We start from the raw sequence: 21,361 nt of genomic DNA on the forward strand, positions 1-21,361 counted from the left end.
GAGAATCGCTTGAACCTGGGAGGTGGAGGTTGCAGTGAGCTGAGATCACACCACTGCACTCCAGCTTGGGCAACAGAGTTAGACTCTGTCTCAAAAAGAAAAAAAAAGGCCAGGCATGGTGGCTCACGCCTGTAATCCTAGCACTTTGGGAGGCCGAGGCGGGTGGATCACCACATCAGGAGATCGAGACCATCCTGATTAACACGGTGAAACCCCATCTGTGCTAAAGATACAAAAAATTAGCCGGGCATGGTGGCGGCGCCTGTAGTCCCAGCTGCCTGGGAGGCTGAGGCAGGGAGAACGGCGTGAACCCGGGAGGCGGAGCTTGCAGTGAGCCGAGATCGCGCCACTGCACTCCAGCCTGGTTGGCAGAGCGAGACCCCATCTCAAAAAAAGAAAAAAGGGCGGGGGGGGAAAGCAGTCAGTCAGTGCTAGCTCTTCCTCCTGTCATGTTCGCTTTCGAAAGAGAGTGGGCCTCCTGAATTCACCTTCAACAATTCTCCTGTAACTCAAGGTAATTTTGTCAAACTTCAAGATTGGTTTATTTTGCACTGAGTTAAAACCAGGAATTAGAAGCCAAGTCTCCTAAAGCACTACTAAACTAAACCAAGGCATTGGCATTTTTCTTTCTCCATGAGAATTGGGAGCCCTTAGTGATACCATAAAACGTCAGTCATTTTTGCATAGAAGGAGGTATGACCCCGAGAAGTCAGCTTGACCTTCAGTCTGAATATTGTTTGTTAAATGAGGAGTTAAGGTTGAAAATCATCCCTGTATCCTTCCTGTAGCCTTGCAAACATTTTGAGGTATAGCCTTGACAGCAAGACAGGATAGTGTTTGTTTTTATTAAAAGGTCTTTCCTGTTCCTTGCGTGGAGCCATTCTCTTGATCCCAGTGGGGGCTGGATGAAGGAAGACCAAAACACACCACGAAGACAGGCTGGAGCCGCAGCCAGCTCTGCTGACTTCTGAACTTCACACTCTCCCTGCCCAGATGGCCCGGGGTGTTTCCTCCTCTGCTGGTCTTTTTTAAGGCAGGATGTTTGTTGTTACTGTTTTTCTGGTTGGTTCTTAAGAAATTATTTTCTACGTTTTGAAAATGCCAGCTGGAACCTACACCAGTTGTTGGTGGGGTGTGAGAGCTATCCTTTACATGGACTTGGAGCATTTGCAACCCGAGCCTCCACATTGAAATAAACATTTAAAAAATGCATATCTATGGATATACAGTGGGGGAATCTTCCATTGTGGTAAAAATATGTATAACATACAATTTCCCCGGTAATCATTTTTACATGTATAGTCTGTGGCATTAAGTACATTCACATTGTACATATAGGGTTTAATTAATAGGATCTTAAAACTTAAAAGGTATTGATGCACATCTCTGTTGGCTTTTACATTTCACAGTAATTAGAAGGAAGAAACACACTCTAGGTTGAAAGGCTGTCCCTTCTTTTGGTTGTCCTTGTCCCTGGAAAAGCTGTCTCCCCCTCAGGGCCTTTGACCTCCTCTGGCTCTCCCTCCCATCTCAGCCTGAGCCCATAGCCCTTTCTTCAGCGCTCTCTTCTCCTCTTGTTGTGCATTAGAATGTTTGGAGTGTTCTGTGGAAAGCTGGTCCTTAAATTTTCCAGTCAGTTATGTATCTCACTCATAAACCTGTTTCTCCCCCCATGATCTTTAATATTCTGCTTTCTTAATTATGATTGAGCTGCCTTTAAACAGCCTTTGATCGTCCAGTGTGAACGGCTTCAACAAGCCTCCCATAAGCCTCTTCTCCCCTGGCCTCCTTTCCATGATCCAACCCCAAATTTCCAGATACCTCCTGCTTTCTTTACGTTTGGGGTTTTTTTGTTTTGTTTTGTTTTGTTTTGTTTGGCAGAATCTGGCTCTGTCACCCAGGGTGGAGTGCACTGGCGAAATCTCGACTCGCTGCAACCTGCACCTCCCGATTTCAAGCGATTCTCCTGCCTCAGCCTCCTTAGTAGCTGGGATTACAGGTGTGGGCCACCATGCCCAGCAAATTTTTGTATTTTTAGTAGAGGCAGGGTCTCACCATGTTGGCTGGGCTGGTCTCGAACTCCTGACCTCAAGTGATCTGCCTGCCTCAGCCTCTCAAAGTGCTGGGATTGCAGGCATGAGCCACGGCACCCAGCCCCAGATACCTCCTGCTTGACCAGACCTTCTGTAAACACTTAGATCCCTCTCAAATCTAGATGCTTCTCCAACACTGGCTTCTAGATTCTCTATGAAACGTCTGCTGGCCTGCAGTATATAACCCACCTCCCAGCCTGCCAGGCACGTCGTTCAGCTGTGTGAGACAGTTTCGAGGGATCTGCACCTGTCGTGAGCACGGGCTCCACCTTCTCAAAGCATCCCACTCATCCCTGTGTGATTCTGGCAAAGCCTGCCCCAGCTTTCTTTCCTCAATGGTTGAAATAGCACACAATGCGAAAAAAACAGTGGCCTGTATTTAATACACTTGCACATGTCACAAGAATCCCTGTAGTGTCATTGAAAGCTGTCTTCTAGCATGCAAAATGATTGTCACTATGATGGAAGTTTCTAGAAATGCATTATTTCATCTGAAATTATGAGAGAAGGTAAAATGATGAACTATCAAAGTCACACTACATGTTGGCCGGCTGCCTTCTACCACTCACTCCGTCCCTCCCCAGGCTTTCTGACTTAAATTTAGATCAGATGAGACCATTGCAATGGAGAGAGTGTCCACTTTCTCATCTAAAAGCAAGCTCATGAGGAACATTAAATATGATCACAGGAACAAACATTAAGGTTCCACACTAATGGACCACTTAAGAGAGAGAGAAAACTACGACCTTAGGGTTTAGGGAAAAAAAACACTCAAACAGCACAGGCTTTCAGTCTCCCCAGTCTCTCGGAGGTTGGGGGGCGATGTTTTGAGTAAAGTACAAGGGCTCCTTGAACGTGAACACGGAACCAGCGTTGCACCTGTGTTCATTCATTTTGCTCTTACAACACATTGATGTTCCTAAGTCAGATTTGTAGAAGAGGAATGAGCAGCTGCATCATGAGAACACTGTGCATGGCCAGGGGCGGTGGCTCATGCCTGTAATCCTAGCATTTAGGGAGGCCAAGGTAGGAGGATCGCTTGAATCTAGGAGTTCAAGACTAACCTGGGTGACATGGCAGATCCTGTCTCTACTAAAAATATTTTTTAAATTAGCCAGGCATAGTGGCACATGCCCCGTAGTCTCAGCTACTCAGGAGGCTGAGGTGGGAGGATCGCTTGAGCCTGGGAGGCAGAGGTTGCAGTGAGCCAAGATCACCCCCACTGCATTCCGGCCCGAGCAACGGAGCCAGGCTCAAAAACAAAAAAAAAAACAGGCCAGGCACGATGGCTCCCTCCTGTAATCCCAATCCTTTGGGAGGCTGAGGTGGGCAGATCACTTGAAGTCAGGAGTTGGAGACCAGCCTGGCCAATGTGGCAAAACCCCATCTGTAATAAAAATACAAAAATGAGCTGGGCATCGTGGTGCATGCCTGTAATTCCAGCTACTCTGGAGACTAAGGCCCAAGAATCACTTGAACCTGGCATGTGGAGGTTGCAGTGGGCGGAGAACATGCCACTGCACACCATCGTGCCTGGCCTGGTTTTTTTTTTTTTTTTTTTTTTTTTTTTGAGCCTGGGCAACAGAACAAGACTCTGTCTCAAAGGAAGCAAAACAAAACACTGTACATGAGTGTTCCTGGGTCCAGCAGAGTGCTCGAACCAGTCAGCCCTTTCCCCTCTTTTGGGTGAGATGCGATCTTTAAAATCACTTATTCCCATATATTCCGTTTTTTGGCATTGCTGCACTGTTCTATTTGAGAGTAATAAAAGATTACCCATGTGAATTTCTTACTATTTCATGTGGAGAAATGCAGCTTTTCTAGCGGCGAGCCTTTCTTCCATTTCCCAGAGTCCGGTTACCCTCACCGCACCCCAGGTTTGCTGTAGGAGGATGAGATTCTCTACATGTAGGCGTCTTCAGAGTGAACCTGTTGCTCAGGGCCAGCAAGCCCACAGGGCTCCATGCCCACTGAGCAGGCTCGTGGAAGTCGGCACGTAGCTCAGATGTGCTGGTTTCCAGCCAAGGACATGCTTTGTGTCAGCGATACAGGGGCCTGTTGTTCTCAGTAGCAAGGGCAGAGCCGCTCCCAGGACTCCAGGTGGTGCTGGTAATGCAAGCCCTTGCACCTAGTGTGGTGTGGTCAGTATAAATTAATATCGACAGCTTCATGTTGTACTTTAATTTGAAGTACAGGAAAGGCTGCTTGCCAAACTGTATTTGTAGATCATTTAAAATTTATGCTTCATTTAAGATACAAAATACAAATGGAAATAATTACTGTGTATCCGGAAATGTCTATTCAACGTACGAGTTTATTAATTGATCCTTCTCTTCACATGTTTTACGGGCCTTGGAATACACTTTGCTGATATCACAGTGTAGGAAGATTTAACCCATGTGAATTCAACTCTGTGGCCTTGGTGAAAGAAAAGAACCATGTATTTTTCATTCACTGTGGCCCCCGATGCATGCCAACGACTTCATTTGGTGCAGGGCTGAAGAAATGGCAGTGTGTTCCAATACTTCAACAACAGCGGGGCCTCATTAAGAGACGCCAGGGTATTGAGAATGGAGTATTATATAGTGTTTTCATGGGTCTTCTAAAAGATTTTTCAGGGTTGCTGACTTCAGAATTTGGCCTCTAAGTAAGATGAGACATCCCTACTACAGTGTAAAGCCTTCATGGATCTTTATTTCTAACAGTTCATTTTTAAACTTTTGTTCCATTTCATTTTCTTTTGTCCATTTTTTGTCACCAAAAAATTATTTTAAAATGTAACGACTTTTCTAGAATGTACAGAACAGTTTTATTCCACTAAAAAGCAGGACTTCAATAATTTAATTGAAGAATTCTAGTGAGCATTTCCAGAGCCTTTCCAAGAAGGCTATACTGTCTGACTGAGTGACTTAGCTTCTAGGACCCCGGTCCACCACACCTACAAAATGAATTTACTAAAGCATGAAGGTCACCAAATCCTCTACTATTTCTTCGTGGAGTCACCCAGCTAGTGTTTATGTTGTGCCTGCTCTGTGCGAGAGACTGTGCCACCAGTATAACCATTGGTCGCGGTTATTTTCTAGAGCCGTACTGCCCAATATCCCACGTGGCTAAGATTGAGAGTTCAGTTTCTGGATTGCTCCAGTCCCACTTCCAATGCTTTTAATAGCCACATGAAGCCAGTGAACCCACGATACATCTTCCATTGTGATGGAAGTGGCAGTGCACAGCTCTGTTCTAGAGTATTTCAGTTTCCGAAATACGTGTTTAAGAAGTTTGGAAAGGAATTAGTATAGAGTACGAAGAGGGTTACATTTTTTGGTGAATATGAAGATTTAACATAATGTTAGTTCAAAAATGACCAAAGATACAAGTGTAGACACCAGCCTTTTGAAGTAGCTAATATGTTAAACAGCTGTGCATAATATAGACAGAATATTCACTGTGTCCCCACTCAGCCCTGTGTTTGACACCATTTCACCTTGGCTTCTGCCTTTCTTTCCCTTCTTTGCCTATTGACATTTTTCCTGTCCTATCTTTTTTTTTTTTCTTTGAGACAGAGTCTTGCTCTGTCACCAGGCTGGAGTGCAGTGGCATGATCTTGGCTCACTGCAACCTCCACCTCCCGTGTTCAAGCGATTCTCCTGCCTCACCCTCCCAAGTAGCTGGGACTACAGGCACGCGCCACCACTCCCAGCTAATTTTTGTGTTTTTTTCAATAGAGATGGGGTTTCACCATGTTGGCCAGGATGGTCTCCGTCTCTTGACCTCATGATCCGCCCACCTCGGCCTACCAAAGTGCTGGGATTACAGGCATGAGTCACTGCACCCAGCCTCCTGTCCTTTCTTTAATGCACTATTCCAGCTCTTTTTTAATGTCTTGTCAGCTTTTGCTGATTTTCATGCCTCCCTTTGCAACCTGTGACCTCTTGACTTTAATAGTATGTTTATACAGTCTTGACTGCACACTCTCTTCTGTCATAGTTGTTTACTGTGTCTCATTATCCCCAGTCCATCAGAAGTTCTTTGTACACAAAGTCCCTGAAGCTCTAGAACCACACCCTGACATCTTGAAAGGACTTGCCGTAGGTGGTTATTTGGTCACTTAGCAGATGCCTGTGGGATCCTACTTCATGCAGACCACTCTCCAAGGCACAATGTGGCAAGTAAATATATTAGTCAATATTTACAGAACCAAGAGAAAGCCAGCAATAATTAACACATGAACAGTCATAAATTGTTTGGCCATTCTATTTGTTTATAAAAGCTATCATTTACCACAGAGAAGCACCAGTGAATATCAAGTTCAGATCAAGACCTTTGGGCTGAGCTTGGTTTTTTTTTTTTCTTTAAAGATTACACTTCTCCCCCAAATCAAGCAGATTAACCATAGGAAGTTCCTTGCCTGCTAACACAATATAAATAGATTGCATGCAAGGGGAAGGACCTTATCAGAGCAGATTTTAGTATTTACACTAAACCCAAAAGATATGTTAACTGAGATATTTTTATTTCCTTATTTGTACTTGTGAGTGAAAAACAAAAATTGTAGCAGGAGTCCCAAGACTACAAATGGCACTTTGGCCATGGGCTTTGGAGCTGTGAGTTGAAGCACTTTATTCAGCACGTGGCTGCAGGATTGTAGCTCAGGTTCTAGACAGTGCATTCTCTTCAGGTCCCAGGAAGCAGTATCCTACCCCTAGAAGCTGCCAGGATGCACCTTCATCTATTACAGTGGTGGCGAGGCTGAGGCCGGGCATCAGAAGTGCTGAGTGCTGGGAAGCTGTGGGGCTGGATAGATAGCAGTGCCTGCTGGGAAGCACACAGCCCTGGCAGTGAGGTTGAGGCAGGGAAGCAGGGCCGCCCTGTTGGGATTCATTCGTACTACTGGCCCCTCACAGTACCGTCACGTGTGGGTGGTCGCACTTGTCCTACAGGAAGTAAACCACAACTACTCAGCTCACACAGTCAGCCTGGCACCTCCTTGGAATTCCCAAAACACTTTCCAATAAACATTGGAAAGGAAGAAAGTTTAGTTGTTAACAAAAGAATATACATTGCCTTATGCCCAAAAGCGTTGAAAGCAGGGACTCAAGCAGGTACTCGTGCAGCCCTGTTCATAGCAGCATTGTTCCCAGTAGCTGAAGGGTGGGAACCCCCTTGTCTGTCAGCAGGGATCAGCTAAATATGGCACACACATACTATGGAACATTATTCAGCCTTGGGAAGGACACCTCCTATCACACGGATGAAACTTGAGGGCATTATGCTAAATGAAATACTCCAGACACGGAAGGACAGATACTGCTTGACTCCGCTTGTAGGGGGTCTAGGGCAGTCAGATTCATAGACAGGAAGTAGAATGGTGGTTGTCAGGGGCCGAGGGGAGGGGCATGGAAAGTTGCTACTTTATGGGTAGAGTTTCAATTTTGCTAAATACAAAGAGTTCTGGAAGTTGGTTGCCCAACACCATAAATGGACTTTACATTGCTGAATTGCACACTTAGAAATGGCTAAAATGGTAAATTAGGCCAGGCATGGTAGCTTGCGGCTGTAATCCCAGCACTTTGGAAGTCCGAGGCAGGCAGATTGCTTGAGCCCAGGAGTTCAAGACCAGTCTGGGCAACACAGCAAGACCCCCATCTCTACAAAAATTTTAGAAATTAGCCGGTGGCATGCACCTGTAGTCCTAGCTACGCCGTATGCTGAGGTAGGAGGATTACTTGAGCCCCGGAGGTTGAGGCTGCAGTGAGCTGTGATCACACCACTGAACTCCAGAATGAGACCCTGGGTCACAAAAAAAGAAAAGAAGATGGTAAATTACATGTTATGTGTATTTTACTAAAATTAAAGTTCTTAAAAATATGTATTTTAGGCCAGACACAGTGGCTCACACTTGAAATCCCAGCACTTTGAGAGGCCAAGGCAGGCAGATCACCTGAGGTCAGGAGTTGGAGACCAGCCTGGCCAACATGGTGAAACCCCGTCTCTACTAAAAATACAAAAATCAGCCGGGCATGGTGGTGGGAGCCTGTAATCCCAGCTGCTCGGGAGGCTGAGGAAGGGAGAATTGCTTGACCCAGAAGGCAGAGGTTACCGTGAGCCAAGATTTTGTACCACTACACTCCCAGCCTGGGCATCAGCGAGACTCTGTCTTAAATAAATATATATATATTTTTATATATATACATAAATATGTATAAATATACACACATATATACACACATATATATACACACACCCATATGTATATACATATATATACACAGACATATGTATATACATATATATACACAGACATATATATGTACACACACATATGTATATTTCTTGTAAAACATTTTCAAGTTTAGCAAATCATGCCGGGCACAGTGGCTCACGCCTGTAATCCCAACACTTTGGGAGGCCGAGGCGGGCAGATCACCTGAGGTCAGGAGTTCAAGACCAGCCTGACCAACGTGGTGAAACCCTGTCTCTACTAAAAATACAAAATTAGCCGGGCGTGGTGGCACATGCCTGTAATCCCAGCCACTTGGGAGGCTGAGGCAGGATAATCGCTTGAACCCAGGAGGTGGAGGTTGCAGTCAGCTAAGATCTCACCATTCCACTCCAGCCTGGGTGACAGAGTGAGTCTCTGTATCAAAAAAGAAAATTTTAAATAACAAATCGGCCACCCACTTGCATTAATTTATTCACTAATCATTCATTTGCTATTACTTTGCTCCCATGTGAGTTTTTTAAATTATTATCTTAACAGAAAAATCACACTCTTTATTTTTGAATTATGATCTAGAGTTCAGTAAAGAATGCATTTTTCTGTTCATTAAATGTGTTATGAGTAACAGTATCTTGTTTTGCTGTACTTCCAAGCAAAATGTAATTCTTTCAGTCCTCCCTACCATTCTCACTCCATAATAACATTACTTAAGATTTGTATAGCATGACATTTGCAACGTGCTTGCGTTTTACACTGATTCAATGTGTGCAGTACAGTGATGTATACTGAAGTATTCACATCCTCATCTTAGAAATGAGGAAACAAATTCAGGGAGGTTATATGATTTAACCACACATGAGGAGAGGCTGCATTCTCTCTGAGCCCTCCTACCTCACATAGCCACCAAGCTCCTTTGTGCAGATCCCATGGAGGGTTGGAGTGGCCGCGCTGAGGTAGGTGCAGGCCACAGACTGCATGCAACCGGAACATTGCCTGCTTCCCAGAACTGCTGTTCTACTGCCTGGGGAGCACACCCTTCTGAGAGCTGACTTCTGACAAAGCATGGTCCTTGGGCTTGCCTTGTGTCTTCTTTCCTGCAAGAAGTATCTTCCAGCGTCCCACCAACTTTTATTTCTTAAAAAGGTTGCTCCTTGCCAGGCATTGGTTGACCAGCGGAGGAGCTCATGTTAGTTTCAGTACAATGTTGGCAGCAAGCCCTTGAGTGCCCAGCAACACAGGTTGTTCATGATCTAAGATTCATGGAAAACGTCTTCTCCGCTGTTACCTGCAGCACATCAACACCTGAATTTTCTTATCAGCTTGTGTGACTATTGAACCACATGGAACCCAAGCTTAGTCAATAGGAAATATAGAAATATTCGTTTGTTCAACTGTATATTGAGGGCCTTGTATATATTCCAGGGGCTGCCTCTAGGTACATAAGAGATGGTCCCAAGCCTTAAAGAGTTTATAGCCATTCTTCATTCTTCAGCTAATATGAACATTGAATCTTTTACATTAGAAGTTGCCTATGCAGAGTACACCTATAATCCCAGCAACCTGGGAGGTCAATGTGGGAAAATTGCTTGAGGCCGGGAGTTTGAGACCAGCCTGGGCAACATGGTGAGACCCCATCTCTACCAAAAATAAATTTTAGAAAAAGTTACCCTTACATTTCTCTCTCTAACCCAGCCTCAACTTTGCACTTAGGCAGTAACTCTTTGTACAACATTCCTGGCACCATATTCAGCTTTTATAGAACCCTCCAGGCAAGGACAGGTCACTGCTAAGTGAGAGAGCTCTGGTTATTATATTCTTCCTTAAACACTGCACTCAAAACAACTACTTCCTTCTAACGTTGGTCCCTTGGTTCACATTCTGCCCTCCTTTCGATTTTTCATATGGCATGGTTTACAAAAGGCCCCTTGCCCTCCAAGAGATTTCGGTGTCAGTGCGGTGCTGCTGAGTCTGTGTGACTGTTCACACACTCGGGCTCCACTCACACACCCCAAGATTGCATGAGCTTTTGCTGGCAGCCCCTCACAGTCAGGCCCCAGTGAACCCCTGTCCTCTGAAGCTGCGGGTAGGAGCACCTCAAGGGCATCTAGATGTCAAAGAAGAGGATACTCACATGTGCCTAAGGGTCATCCATGAAGGCTTCGTGGAGGAGGTGGCCTTTGGGATAGATCTTAGAAAGCTCAGAGAGTTTTAACAAAGGTTGGTCTTTGAAGATTACTAATCTTTTGACTTTATAAATATTTGCATGTATCTTCTCCCAGTCTGTCTCTTATTTCTTGACCTTGTTTATAATGTCTTCTTAAAACAAGTTTTAAATTTTGCTGCAGTGAAATCTATATATCATTTCCTTTATAGGTTATTCTGTTGTTACCTCGTTTAAGAAATCTTTCTCTAGTTCAGGATAATAGAGTTCCCACTGTTTTCTTCCAACATTTAGAGTTAGAACTTTCAAGTTTATGCCTTTGTTCCATATTGGGTTTATTTGGAGGCCTGGTATGTGGTAGGAATCTAATTTTATTTCTCTCCAGCCAAAAGTCAGATGGTAGTCAGCCTTTCTCTGTTGATTTGTGTCACCTCTATCATATGCTATCTTGCACATGCTGAGGTGTGTTTGTGGGTTCTTTCTTCTTTGCCATTGATTAATTTGTCTATACTTGTGCCAATACCCATGGAATTTATTAGCATAGTTTTGGGGTATGATTGATAGCTAGTAGAAGAGTCCTGTTTCTTTGTTCTTCCGGTTTTGTTTATTTTTAAAGTTATCGGACTATATATGCCAGTTATCTGACTATTTATGCCATTACCCTGTGTTAGTTCACTCTCAAGTTACTATAAAGGAATCCCTGAGACTGTTTAATGGATAAAGAAAAGTCCTTTATTTTGGCTCATGGTTCTGAAGGCTGTACAAGCATGGCACCAACATCTGCTGGGCTTCTGGTGAGGGCCTCAGGAAGCTTCCACTCAGGGCAGAAGGCAAAGGGGGAGCCAGTGCATCACATGGCAAGAGCGGGAGCAAGAGAGGGGGTGGGAGGTGCTAACAAGCAGATCTCTCGAGAACTCAGAGTGAGAACTCACTCATTATCATGAGGACAGCACCAAGCCATTCATGAAGGATCCGCCCCCATGATCCAAACACCTGCCACCGGGCCCCACCTCCAACACTGAGGATTACATTTCACCGTGAGATTTGGAGGGACCAACATCCAAACCACATCAACCCTTTATTGTAAGTTTTAGAACTAATAGGCCAAGTAACCACAAATGAGCTTGGGATTTTTATTGGACTTGCATCGAACTGAGTAAGTTTCAGAGAAGTGACCTCTGTACAGTATTAAGTCTCCTCATCCACGAGCAAACTATTTTTCTCCGTTGACTCAGACTCTTTTTATGTCCCTCAGTGAAAGGTTATAAGGCTTGCACCTTCATTTCTTTTTATTTGTTAGAACATTCAATATTTAAGTTCCAGACCACAGAACACCTCTACAGTAATAAAAACTGTAGTAATGAAAAACACGTTTTAAAGCAGTTTTGGGTGCTATCAGGGTTGGGAGGGGAAGAGTGCTGGCTTTTATTTATTTTCTCTTGGGTAACTCTTGTATCAACAGTGTTTCATACAAATATGACATTTGCTGTTGTCAAGCGAAGTCCTTGAGGCATACCACAGGAGACTTCCCCTTGGTTCACATCTGTTCCATCAGCATTTGGTTCAGCAGTTGTTCACCAAACAGTAAATCCACTAATTGCATCATGCATGTGCTTTTTTTTTTTTTTTTTTTTTTTTTTTTTTTTTTTTTTGAGACAGGGTTTTGCTCTGTCACCCAGGCCTGAAGTGCAGTGGCGCGATCTCGGCTCACTGCAACCTCCACCTCCCAGAGTCAAGCGATTCTCCTGCCTCAGCTTCCTGAGTAGCTGGGATTAGAGACGTGAGCTGCCACACCCAGCTGATTTTTGTATTTTCAGCAGAGACGGGGTTTCACCGTGTTGGCCACACTGATCTTGAACGCCTGACCTCAAGTGATCCGCCCACCTCAGCCTCCCAAAGTGCTGGGATTACAGGTGTGAGCCACCGCACCTGGCCACATAGGCTTTTTTACCCACAGAAAGATTGTGGATAATTTTGCCAAACGTATTTCTTAAATTTAGAATTACTTTATCTGTAGAAGATTCCTTTCCTAATGAATCATTCTTGTTTCTGAAGATCCCTTGCTGTATGCTACCAGTAGTCTGTGTCCAAGTCTTCAGTCTAACATTATGGAAATCATCTCCCTCAACACACTTATTTGCCTGTATCTAGTCTTCTCACGTTTCTTCCATGCCACATGATTTCTCATAATTTGCTAAAGTGACAGTGGGTTCAACCTCTGATTTTCCAATATGGTGTTTGATCACATCAGCATTTATGTTAAAATCTCAATCCATTACTGCTCACGAAAAAATACTTGTTTTTAGTATTGCTACTTTTTCTGTAGCAATACTGTGAACCCGTATTCAGACCCACTTGAAAACTGGCACTCACAATTTCGTTGGGAGGCTCCAGTCCTAACATATATGATTATTTAAAAATTATAGTAAACAGGCCAGGCGTGATGGCTTATGCCTGTAATCCCAGTACTTTGGGAGGCCAAGGTGGGCAGGTTGCTTGAGTCCAGGAGTTCAAGACCAGCCTGGGCAACATGGTGAAACCCAGTCTCTACAAACAAATGCAAAAAAAAAAAAAAGACAACAAAATTAGCTTGGAGTCGTGGTGCATCCCTGTAGTCCCAGATACTCAGGAGGCTGAGATGGGAGGATCACTTGAGCCTGGGAGGTTGAGGCTGCAGTGAGCTGAGATTGTGCCACTGCACTCCAGCCTAGGCGACAGAGTGATACTGTCTAAAAAAAAAAAAAAAGAAAGAAAGAAAAATTATAGTAAACTACATTTTTTTAAATGCGACAATGGATAAAAATGGTTACAACTAGATAAGCTGCCTCTAAACTGCCTGAACACCTAAGGTTTATTTGCTAGTTGACATCTGATCTATTTCTGACACTGAAAATTTCATTGCTTTAGGATGCTAAAAGGGAAAAAGAGCGTTTGCTAGGAATCCTGTAGTTGCTGAGGGGGTACCCTGATAGAGAATTTTAAGCAATTACAGAAAATCTCACTAAACTTTAAAAAAAATCTTTAACCAGATTAAACTTATACGATTTTGTTATAATTTGTGTTTCTCCAGCTTCCAGTTGTGGACAAGATAAGAACCATTGCCCAGGCTGTCTATGGAGCCAAAGATATTGAACTCTCTCCTGAGGCACAAGCCAAAATAGATCGTTACACTCAACAGGTAAAAGTTGTACTTTTAGGGGAAAAGAAAAAATCCACCGTAGGCTCTCAGAATACTCAACTTGACTTGAGTATTTGTACTTGTCTCACTAGCTACCCTTTGCTTAATCTATTTTATGGTTAACAAAGATGAAAGTAATATCCTCGGGATATTACTTTCGGATATATTAGACTATATTTAGAACTTTATGGTGAGAAATACATCCTCTGATCCACGCATCATTTACTTCTGTGACTATAAATGTGTCTGATATGGGTGGTATCCCTGTTTGTAGGTGATGTGTGATCTTTCATCCCTCCCACTCAGCCCAGAACGTTGAAACTATCCTTTGGAGTATAGCTGCGGAGTCAGATTTAGATGAATTGCAATGCTTCCTCTTCCTTGCAGGCCTCTTACTACCTTAAAAATGCTAGCATGGTGCCGGGGTAGGCAGATAGGAGTGCACCCTATAAAGATGGGAATATTTGGTGTTCTTCTTACGTAAGCGGTTCAGTGGCTTTTTACTGAGCTTGTCCACTGAGGTTGAAGGCTCCATCATCTTCTGCCTCTAGCCACTGACAAAGGCAAGTAGGCAAGCAGCTGGGAAGGTGGCTGTGATCTGACAGCATGCGTCACCATCTAGTCCAGTGACAGTCATGATCAATCAACTCCATTCCAGGAGGCTCAGCCACCTTCACCAAAAGGACCATATGCCTCGAGTATCCCTCCTACTTTGGCGTAACCAGATAGATAGAAGTCAGAATACTTTAAGAGCCTGCTGGCTAAAGAGCTTCGTGATAGGTAGTGTGTTGACCTTTTCTTTAAAACAAATCTCCAACTCCTTATTCTTTCTTGTAAACCCATTTGAAATTTTGTTAAATGCTACCATTGCCAGCCAGGGTATTTATTCTCCTAGGTTTGGTAAAATAGTCAGCAACTCAGAAAGTTCTCACTTCTGAGAATTTTCCCTGTATGTTCTTGGCTTATCCTTTACCAAAAGGATTTCCAAGCACTGCTCCGTGCACAGGCATTGTGGTGAAATTTTCATTCATGTGCAATAAGCCAAGTAAAGTAAGGCCATTCTCGTGAGGTTGGTTTGGTTTTTTTCTTCCCATGAGTTTTTAATACTGATACTTAAGGCTATCATTTATTCTCATATTAAGTCTTTTCTCCTTTCAGTGTTACAATGTCATTTCTTTTATGAAGTAATCTGGTGACAGTTTATGGCGTATTGGTTGGTTTTTGTTTGTGTCTTTTTAATATGCCTACTGACAAAATTTTTACATTAGCCAACCTCTATTAGTTCATAGAAATTACTTCAATATTTAATTATGTCTGAAATTCAAAATTCTGGCACCATTTCTGAAAGGCAGTTGTGATTGTCGCCCAGCAAAATTCTTATCAGTATAGAAGAGTGGAGATTTCAAAAAGAAAATGGCCCCAAGCCCACGTCCTCCCTGAGTTGATAAGACTCTAAGATCTTCCAAATAGTTTTAGGCTAAGTCTTATGAAAATTTCACTAAAGATTTCTTTCCCTTTATCTCTATCAAGGAAACATTGCTTAAAAGTTGTGTCAACCGGGCACGGTGCTCACACCTGTAATCCCAGCACTTTGGAAGGCCAGTGCAGGAGGGTCAGTTGAAGCCAGGAGTTTGAGACCACTCTGGGCAACATAACAAAATCTCCATCTCTATTTTTATTTTTTTTTAAAGTTAGTGTCAAGTATGTGGTTGCAATGAATTAGCAAAGCCTCTAAAGGAACACTATGTGCCATTTAATCAGAACCAGGCTTCGAGGACACTGTCCTTTTTGTGAGACACCACATGTGACTTCCTGCTCTTTCACCTTTGGGACTCTGGGTCAGACATAGACTTTGGTCCTTAAAAACAAGAAGCTTAAATAGTGACCTCATCTTAGTTCTTATAATGTAATCGCAGATCAAATAGCCATGATTCATAAACCAACACAAAGGGGCCCTTTGCTTCCTGGCCGACTCTAGAATGAGTGAACAACATGACTAACAGCCTCGTTGAGGAGCCTTTCTCCAGACTACCTTGCTGGGTCCCGGATATTAATAGTCCTGGAAAGTGGTTTCTACAGCTGCTGCTTTGCCTGAAAATAGCCGTGCTTTCCCCAAACATGCACATAACACTGCCTTCTCTTAAAGAGAACCTCCGAAATAAACAACAGTCACCCTTGACCTGCTAAACAGTGATCCCATGGAGATGAGTTTTTATCCTCACCTTCTTGCTTCTTCAATGAACAAGTAGTAACCGGCAGCTCCTGCATGTGCCTCAATCTGAGCCGCATACCATTGCTGGCCGAGACTGTATAAAGTGCAAACAGAAAAACACAGGAAACTAACATCTGTGTCAGTGAACACATTTTCTTTCCTTTCTTACAGGGTTTTGGAAATTTGCCCATCTGCATGGCAAAGACCCACCTTTCTCTGTCTCACGAACCTGACAAAAAAGGTGTGCCGAGGGACTTCATCTTACCTATCAGTGATGTCCGGGCCAGCATAGGCGCTGGGTTCATTTACCCTTTGGTCGGAACGGTGAGTGAGTCACATTTTCCAAAAACCCGCCCCATTCTGCACTGCCGTGGTGCCTCAAATCGTTATGCTCCACCCACTCTTTAAAAATCATGGATGAGGGAGAATTAGGGAGTAATTAATAGTACAGTATTCGCTATTTTTCCAAACACTCTGTGTCACCTACCTTTGCCATTGTGGTTTGGGTTTTTCTTTTTTTAGATCATGTGCTCAGGATCTTTAGAGTCATAATACTAATTTCCTTCCTAAGGCAAGTATGAACATAACTTGGGAGAATTCAGCCTGTTATTTAAACGGTAGAATGGCTTAGGACAGTGGTTGTCAACCTTTATCACACATAGCACCCAAAATGATGTACCACAGTGGCGTTTACTGTTCACACCAGACAGGATCTGCCCAGTCACCCCAAGGGCTGAGGAAAGCAGTCCTCTCGCTCTCCCACTTCCCCAGCACATCAGGTGGGAAGCTCTGGCTTGGGAAATCAGTGAATCACATGAGTTCTCATTTTTGATGTTGTTGTGATGGGATTTCGTTGCTATTGGATGATTATGCTGTTATTTTGTGTTATCTATGGGGGTAAAGGAGATGAGCAGAGAAATAAAAGCTTATCGAAGTGCTTAAAATCCATGAAGATGGGCTTCATTTGGTACAGCTACACAGTGATAACCTTCCGTTGCTACCATCTGTGGCCTAAATTCGACTTCTTGTCTTTGGGAGTGTTCCTGAATTTGATTTAGAACAAAAAAGAATTCTTACAACCTGGCAGATCCCATGGCAAGCAAAGAAAAAAATATTCTAACCCATCATTATCATCATCATTATTGCAAAGTGATCTGAGCTTAAACAGCGTACATTATAATAATTTTTTATAATAAATGTGGCTTTATTGTGCAAACAAGCAATAGGTCGACAAAAAGTGCAGATTCTTACCTTGATATTTACATACTTCATCTAATACTGGACACAATGTTTTTTCAATCAGCATTTTTTGAATTCTTCCTGCATGTGAGGCACAGAGATTTTAAGATGAGCAGGTGTGAGATGCATAGGTTTGAACAGCACAGAGGTGCCTGGAGAGCATTGCGTTGGCATTCTGAATGCCCTCAGAGCGCATGGGGTAACAGCTCATTATGCCTGGGGCAGAATTTACCCGGGATGTGGAAGGAGAAGGGATTCTTCAAAAAGGACTCAATCTCTGAACTGGCAAAACAGTGAGTTTTGACTCAAAGGCACCAGAGTACTAATACGTGACGTCCTCTCTTGGGGTGGTCCAGTGTGGCTGGAGTTGGATGAGGTGGGAAGGCTGGGGATGGGAATGGGAATGGAAATAGGATTGGGATAGCAGGACAGAGCCACATGGCCAAAGATCTTGAAGACCATCTCATGGAACTTGAATCTGATCTCGTACACACTGGGGAGCCACAGTAGGATGGGGTTTTTTTGGTTTATTTCTTGGTTTTTTGGTTTTTTGTTTTTAAGTGAGGAGGAGAAGAATGTGGTCTGATGTGTATTTTAGAAAAATAGCTCTGGCAGCAATGTGGAGAACGTTTAGTGAAAAGAGAACCAGGCCCAGAGAGGTGGGTTAATTCAGCTGGGGCCAGAGGCAATCAAGGTCCGTACTTCGGCCACAGAAGTAGATACGGAGAGTGGTGGTGAATTGCAGACGTACTCTAAAAGTATCCTCCTACCGTGGGGACCGGGGGAAGGGACTGTTCTAGCTTGGTGACTCTGGCTGGTGATGCCATCGGTCACGGAAAGGACACAGGAGGCGGCAGATTTGCGGGGCCAGAAATGAGCCTGGCTTGGGTAGAGAGAGCTTGGAGGGTTAACGGGATCTAAGGAACAGTCTGTGCCTCCACTGGAAATACAGACACAGCGCTCCAAAGAAAGGGGCAGGAACGTCACCCTGGTGGGTTTAAGGATATGGGTGAAGGCAGTCGTTAAACAGGAGAGACACAGGGATAGCTAGAAATCAGTGAGAAGAGAGCAAAGGAAGACATCCCTGAAACACCCATGTTAACGCAGTCGACTCCTAGCAGGGGTGCCTTCCAGGAGGTGGGAAGGAAGGAGCAGCAACATGGCAGAGAACGTCCAGAAAAATCCCACAGACACCGCTCGCAGCAGCGTTGACACAGGGAGAAGGGTCCAGATGAAATGAGTTCTGAATGACATTTTCGGGTCTACAGTTCAGATCAGTGGTTGCCAGGAGTTGGGGGAGGGGAAGTGTTTGACTGCGGAGGGGCAGGAGGGAACTTTTTGGGATAATGGAAATACCCTATGTTTTGACGTGGTAGTGAGTCCATGGCTATATACATTCTTCCAGACTCACAGACCTATACACGTGTGATGCCCAGGCTGGACTCAAACTCCTGGGCTCAAGCAGTCTTCCCACCTCAGCTTCCCAAGTAGCTGTGACGACAGGCTCATGCCACTGTGCCGGGCCTGTGTATAATTTAATTATACCTCAGTTAACAAAAATCAGCACTGAAGAGCTTGCTTTATATTCCTTAGAATGGCCTCAGTTGGCCGGGCGTGGTGGCTCATGCCTATAATCCCAGGACTTTGGGAGGCCGAGGCGGGCGGATCACGAGGCAGGCGAATCACGAGGTCAGGAGTTCGAGACCTGCTTGGCCAAAATGGTGAAACCCCATCTCTACTACAAATACAAAAATTAGATGGGTGTGGTGGCTGGCGCCTATAATCCCAGCTACTTGGGAGGCTGAGGCAGGAAAATCACTTGAACCCAGGAGGCAGAGGTTGTAGTAAGCCGAGATCACGCCACTGAATTTCAGCCTGGGCAACAGAGCAACACTCCCATCTCTCAATAAATACATATATACATACATACATACATACATATATAGAATGGCCTCAGTGATGGCCACTTTACTCCTGGGCTTTAGTTGGTGAAGGCCTTGGCTTAGGGATAAGAGGGGGTGGCTGGACAGTGCAGGCCCAGAGAGACCGGACCATCAGGGGAGGTGAGGGGTGACGGAGGTGCCCAAACAGAACATGAAATGGTAGAGTAGCTGAGAAGGTTAGCTGCGATCACGATCTGCCCTGTCCTACCCTCTGCAGACTCTAAACCCCTCAGTAGTTCATCCAACAAATTCACTCAGCCAGTGCTGCATAAGGCACTCAGCTTGGGGCTACAGGGAGCCCCAACCTAAAGAAGCTTTCTCTGCTTCAGGCAATTTACAGCTGGTAGACGCAGATAGAAGTGAATTAGCAAAGAAAATAGTTTGATATAAAAATTGTGCATTTAACTGAAACCTGAATTCACTTCTGAGCATTTAATAGCCATTAAATAAAAACCAGGGCCCGCATAGTGGCTCACATTTATAATCTGAGCACTTTTGGAAGCCAAGGTAGAAGGATTGCCTCAGGCCAGGAGTTCGAGACCAGCCGGGGCAACATAGGCAGACTTCGTCTCTACTTAAACAAAAATTAGCCAGGAGTCATGGCAGGCATCTGGAGCGCCAGCTACTCAGAAGGCTGAAGTGGGAGGATTACTTGAGCCCAGGAGTTTGAGGCAATAGTGAGCTATGATGATACCATTGCACTCCTGCCTGGGAGATAGAGTGAGACTTCTGTCTCTTAAAAAAATGAAATAAAATAATAAAAACCACAATATAATTTAAAATCTTTGGAGTCACTAAACAAACATACAATATGAATCTCCTCCCACTTCAGCTAACACCACCATATCCAACATCAGGTAACGACCGAAGTCGTTCTGGAAAATCAGAATCTGTTGCCATGGCTCATGCCTGGACACCAGGCTGTCCGCTCCTGACGTCACTCTTTGACTTATGACTTGTTAGAAAATGAATGTGTGGAATGGCCCTGGAGGAGCCGCTGCAGCTCCCTGGGTTTCCTGAAGTGAGCCCTCTGTGTCATTATCTGGTCTTCTCAGCCCTCAGCCGAGTTCCTCCTGTGGCCACACGCGGGGTCGCGGTGAGCGTCAGTGCATAGTGATGAAATCTGGAACAATCGGGTGTGGGGCATGAGGAAGGGAGTGGTGCCTGACTACAGAAGTTCCTGGAGGTCAGGAAACTGTCACTGGAGGCGGTGGCCCTAGAGGGCTGCTTTCTATGACAGAGCAGGAAGCTGCATGTGTACTGGGACACACGTACCAGAGGGGCCAGGATCTCCTAATAAGGGCTGGTATTTACTTTTACTTGACCCCATTCTGGGCCTTGCCACAGTCTGCTGAAATGCCTTGAACATTCATCACCCGTGTGGGAGACAGGATAGTAATTTCCTGCTGAGATGACTGAGGAGATGGAGAATGGGGACACCAGGGGGACTGGCTCCTGCAGGTGGGAAAATTCTAGCAAAATGAATCACTCATCTGCTTAGTCACCCAGTGTGGGCTTATTAGAGTGCTGCTGAAATACATATTCATCTATCCACTCCAGAAAGATAGTCCAAACTGAGACCTCAAGATCAGAAAGGCTCCCATTCTCCTGCAGGGTTCATTCATTTACTCAGTGAATTATTAAATGCCTACGGCACCCAGGGCCATCAGCCCCGTGGCTATGAGAAAGATCCATCCCTTCCCTCACAGGCCTTATGATAGACTCCAGTAAATAAAACCATACAGGCACAGAATGTGGCGGGCTTTATAACAAAGGCAGAAAGCCCCTCTTGTTATGTCCTCAAGGGAGGCAGAGCAGCTCCCCTCTGGCTCTAGTTGGAGAATCCCAACCCAAGCAAGTCCGTCCTTGAACAATAAACATCTCCAGCATTGCTGGCTTCGGAAGACCCCGTGGTGAGATGCTGGAGCTTTTTTCCCCTCCAGATTTTGCTTTCTAAATATTTACTTTTTACTTTCCATGTTCCCTTGTGGGCCAGATTTTTTTTCCTACCATTGAATTGTTTCATCATGTTCTATTTAATTATTGCTTTAATTGACATTGGTGACCACAAATAGTAATAAATACTATTAACTGGTGTAACAGCTTCACTAGTCTATTTCACTTCCACATGCTGTTGTAACTGAAGCACCCAGCACAAGCATTCCCAGCTCGTGGGCATCTAAGACCTTTGCGCTCATTCTTACGTGCATTGCTAGCGTTTTCCATATTCCTTTATGGTAGCCAATTTTTCCTTCCTAAAATAACTTTGTTCATTCCTAGTAAGCTTCGTATGTATTTTATGTATTCTGCCCTCTTTT

The 21,361-nt window shown here is 44.4% G+C and overlaps 1 protein-coding gene across 19 annotated transcripts in view; it reads left to right on the top strand.

Annotated features, from left to right (window-relative positions):
* The window catches only part of MTHFD1L (methylenetetrahydrofolate dehydrogenase (NADP+ dependent) 1 like), a 232,212-nt gene that overhangs the window by 154,364 nt on the left and 56,487 nt on the right, over positions 1-21,361 (top strand). For all 19 annotated transcript variants that reach the window (XR_012433541.1, XM_005552135.5, XM_005552137.5 and 16 more), the window contains 2 exons: positions 13,542-13,649; positions 16,033-16,185. Coding sequence is in view for 18 of the 19 variants with exons in the window: in XM_005552135.5 (XP_005552192.3) it covers positions 13,542-13,649; positions 16,033-16,185 (261 nt within the window). In the remaining variant the exon portion in view is untranslated. The remainder of the gene's footprint in view (positions 1-13,541; positions 13,650-16,032; positions 16,186-21,361) is intronic.

The sequence above is a fragment of the Macaca fascicularis genome, chromosome 4 (genome assembly GCF_037993035.2).
Source record: "Macaca fascicularis isolate 582-1 chromosome 4, T2T-MFA8v1.1".
Classification (NCBI taxonomy): Eukaryota; Metazoa; Chordata; class Mammalia; order Primates; family Cercopithecidae; genus Macaca; species Macaca fascicularis.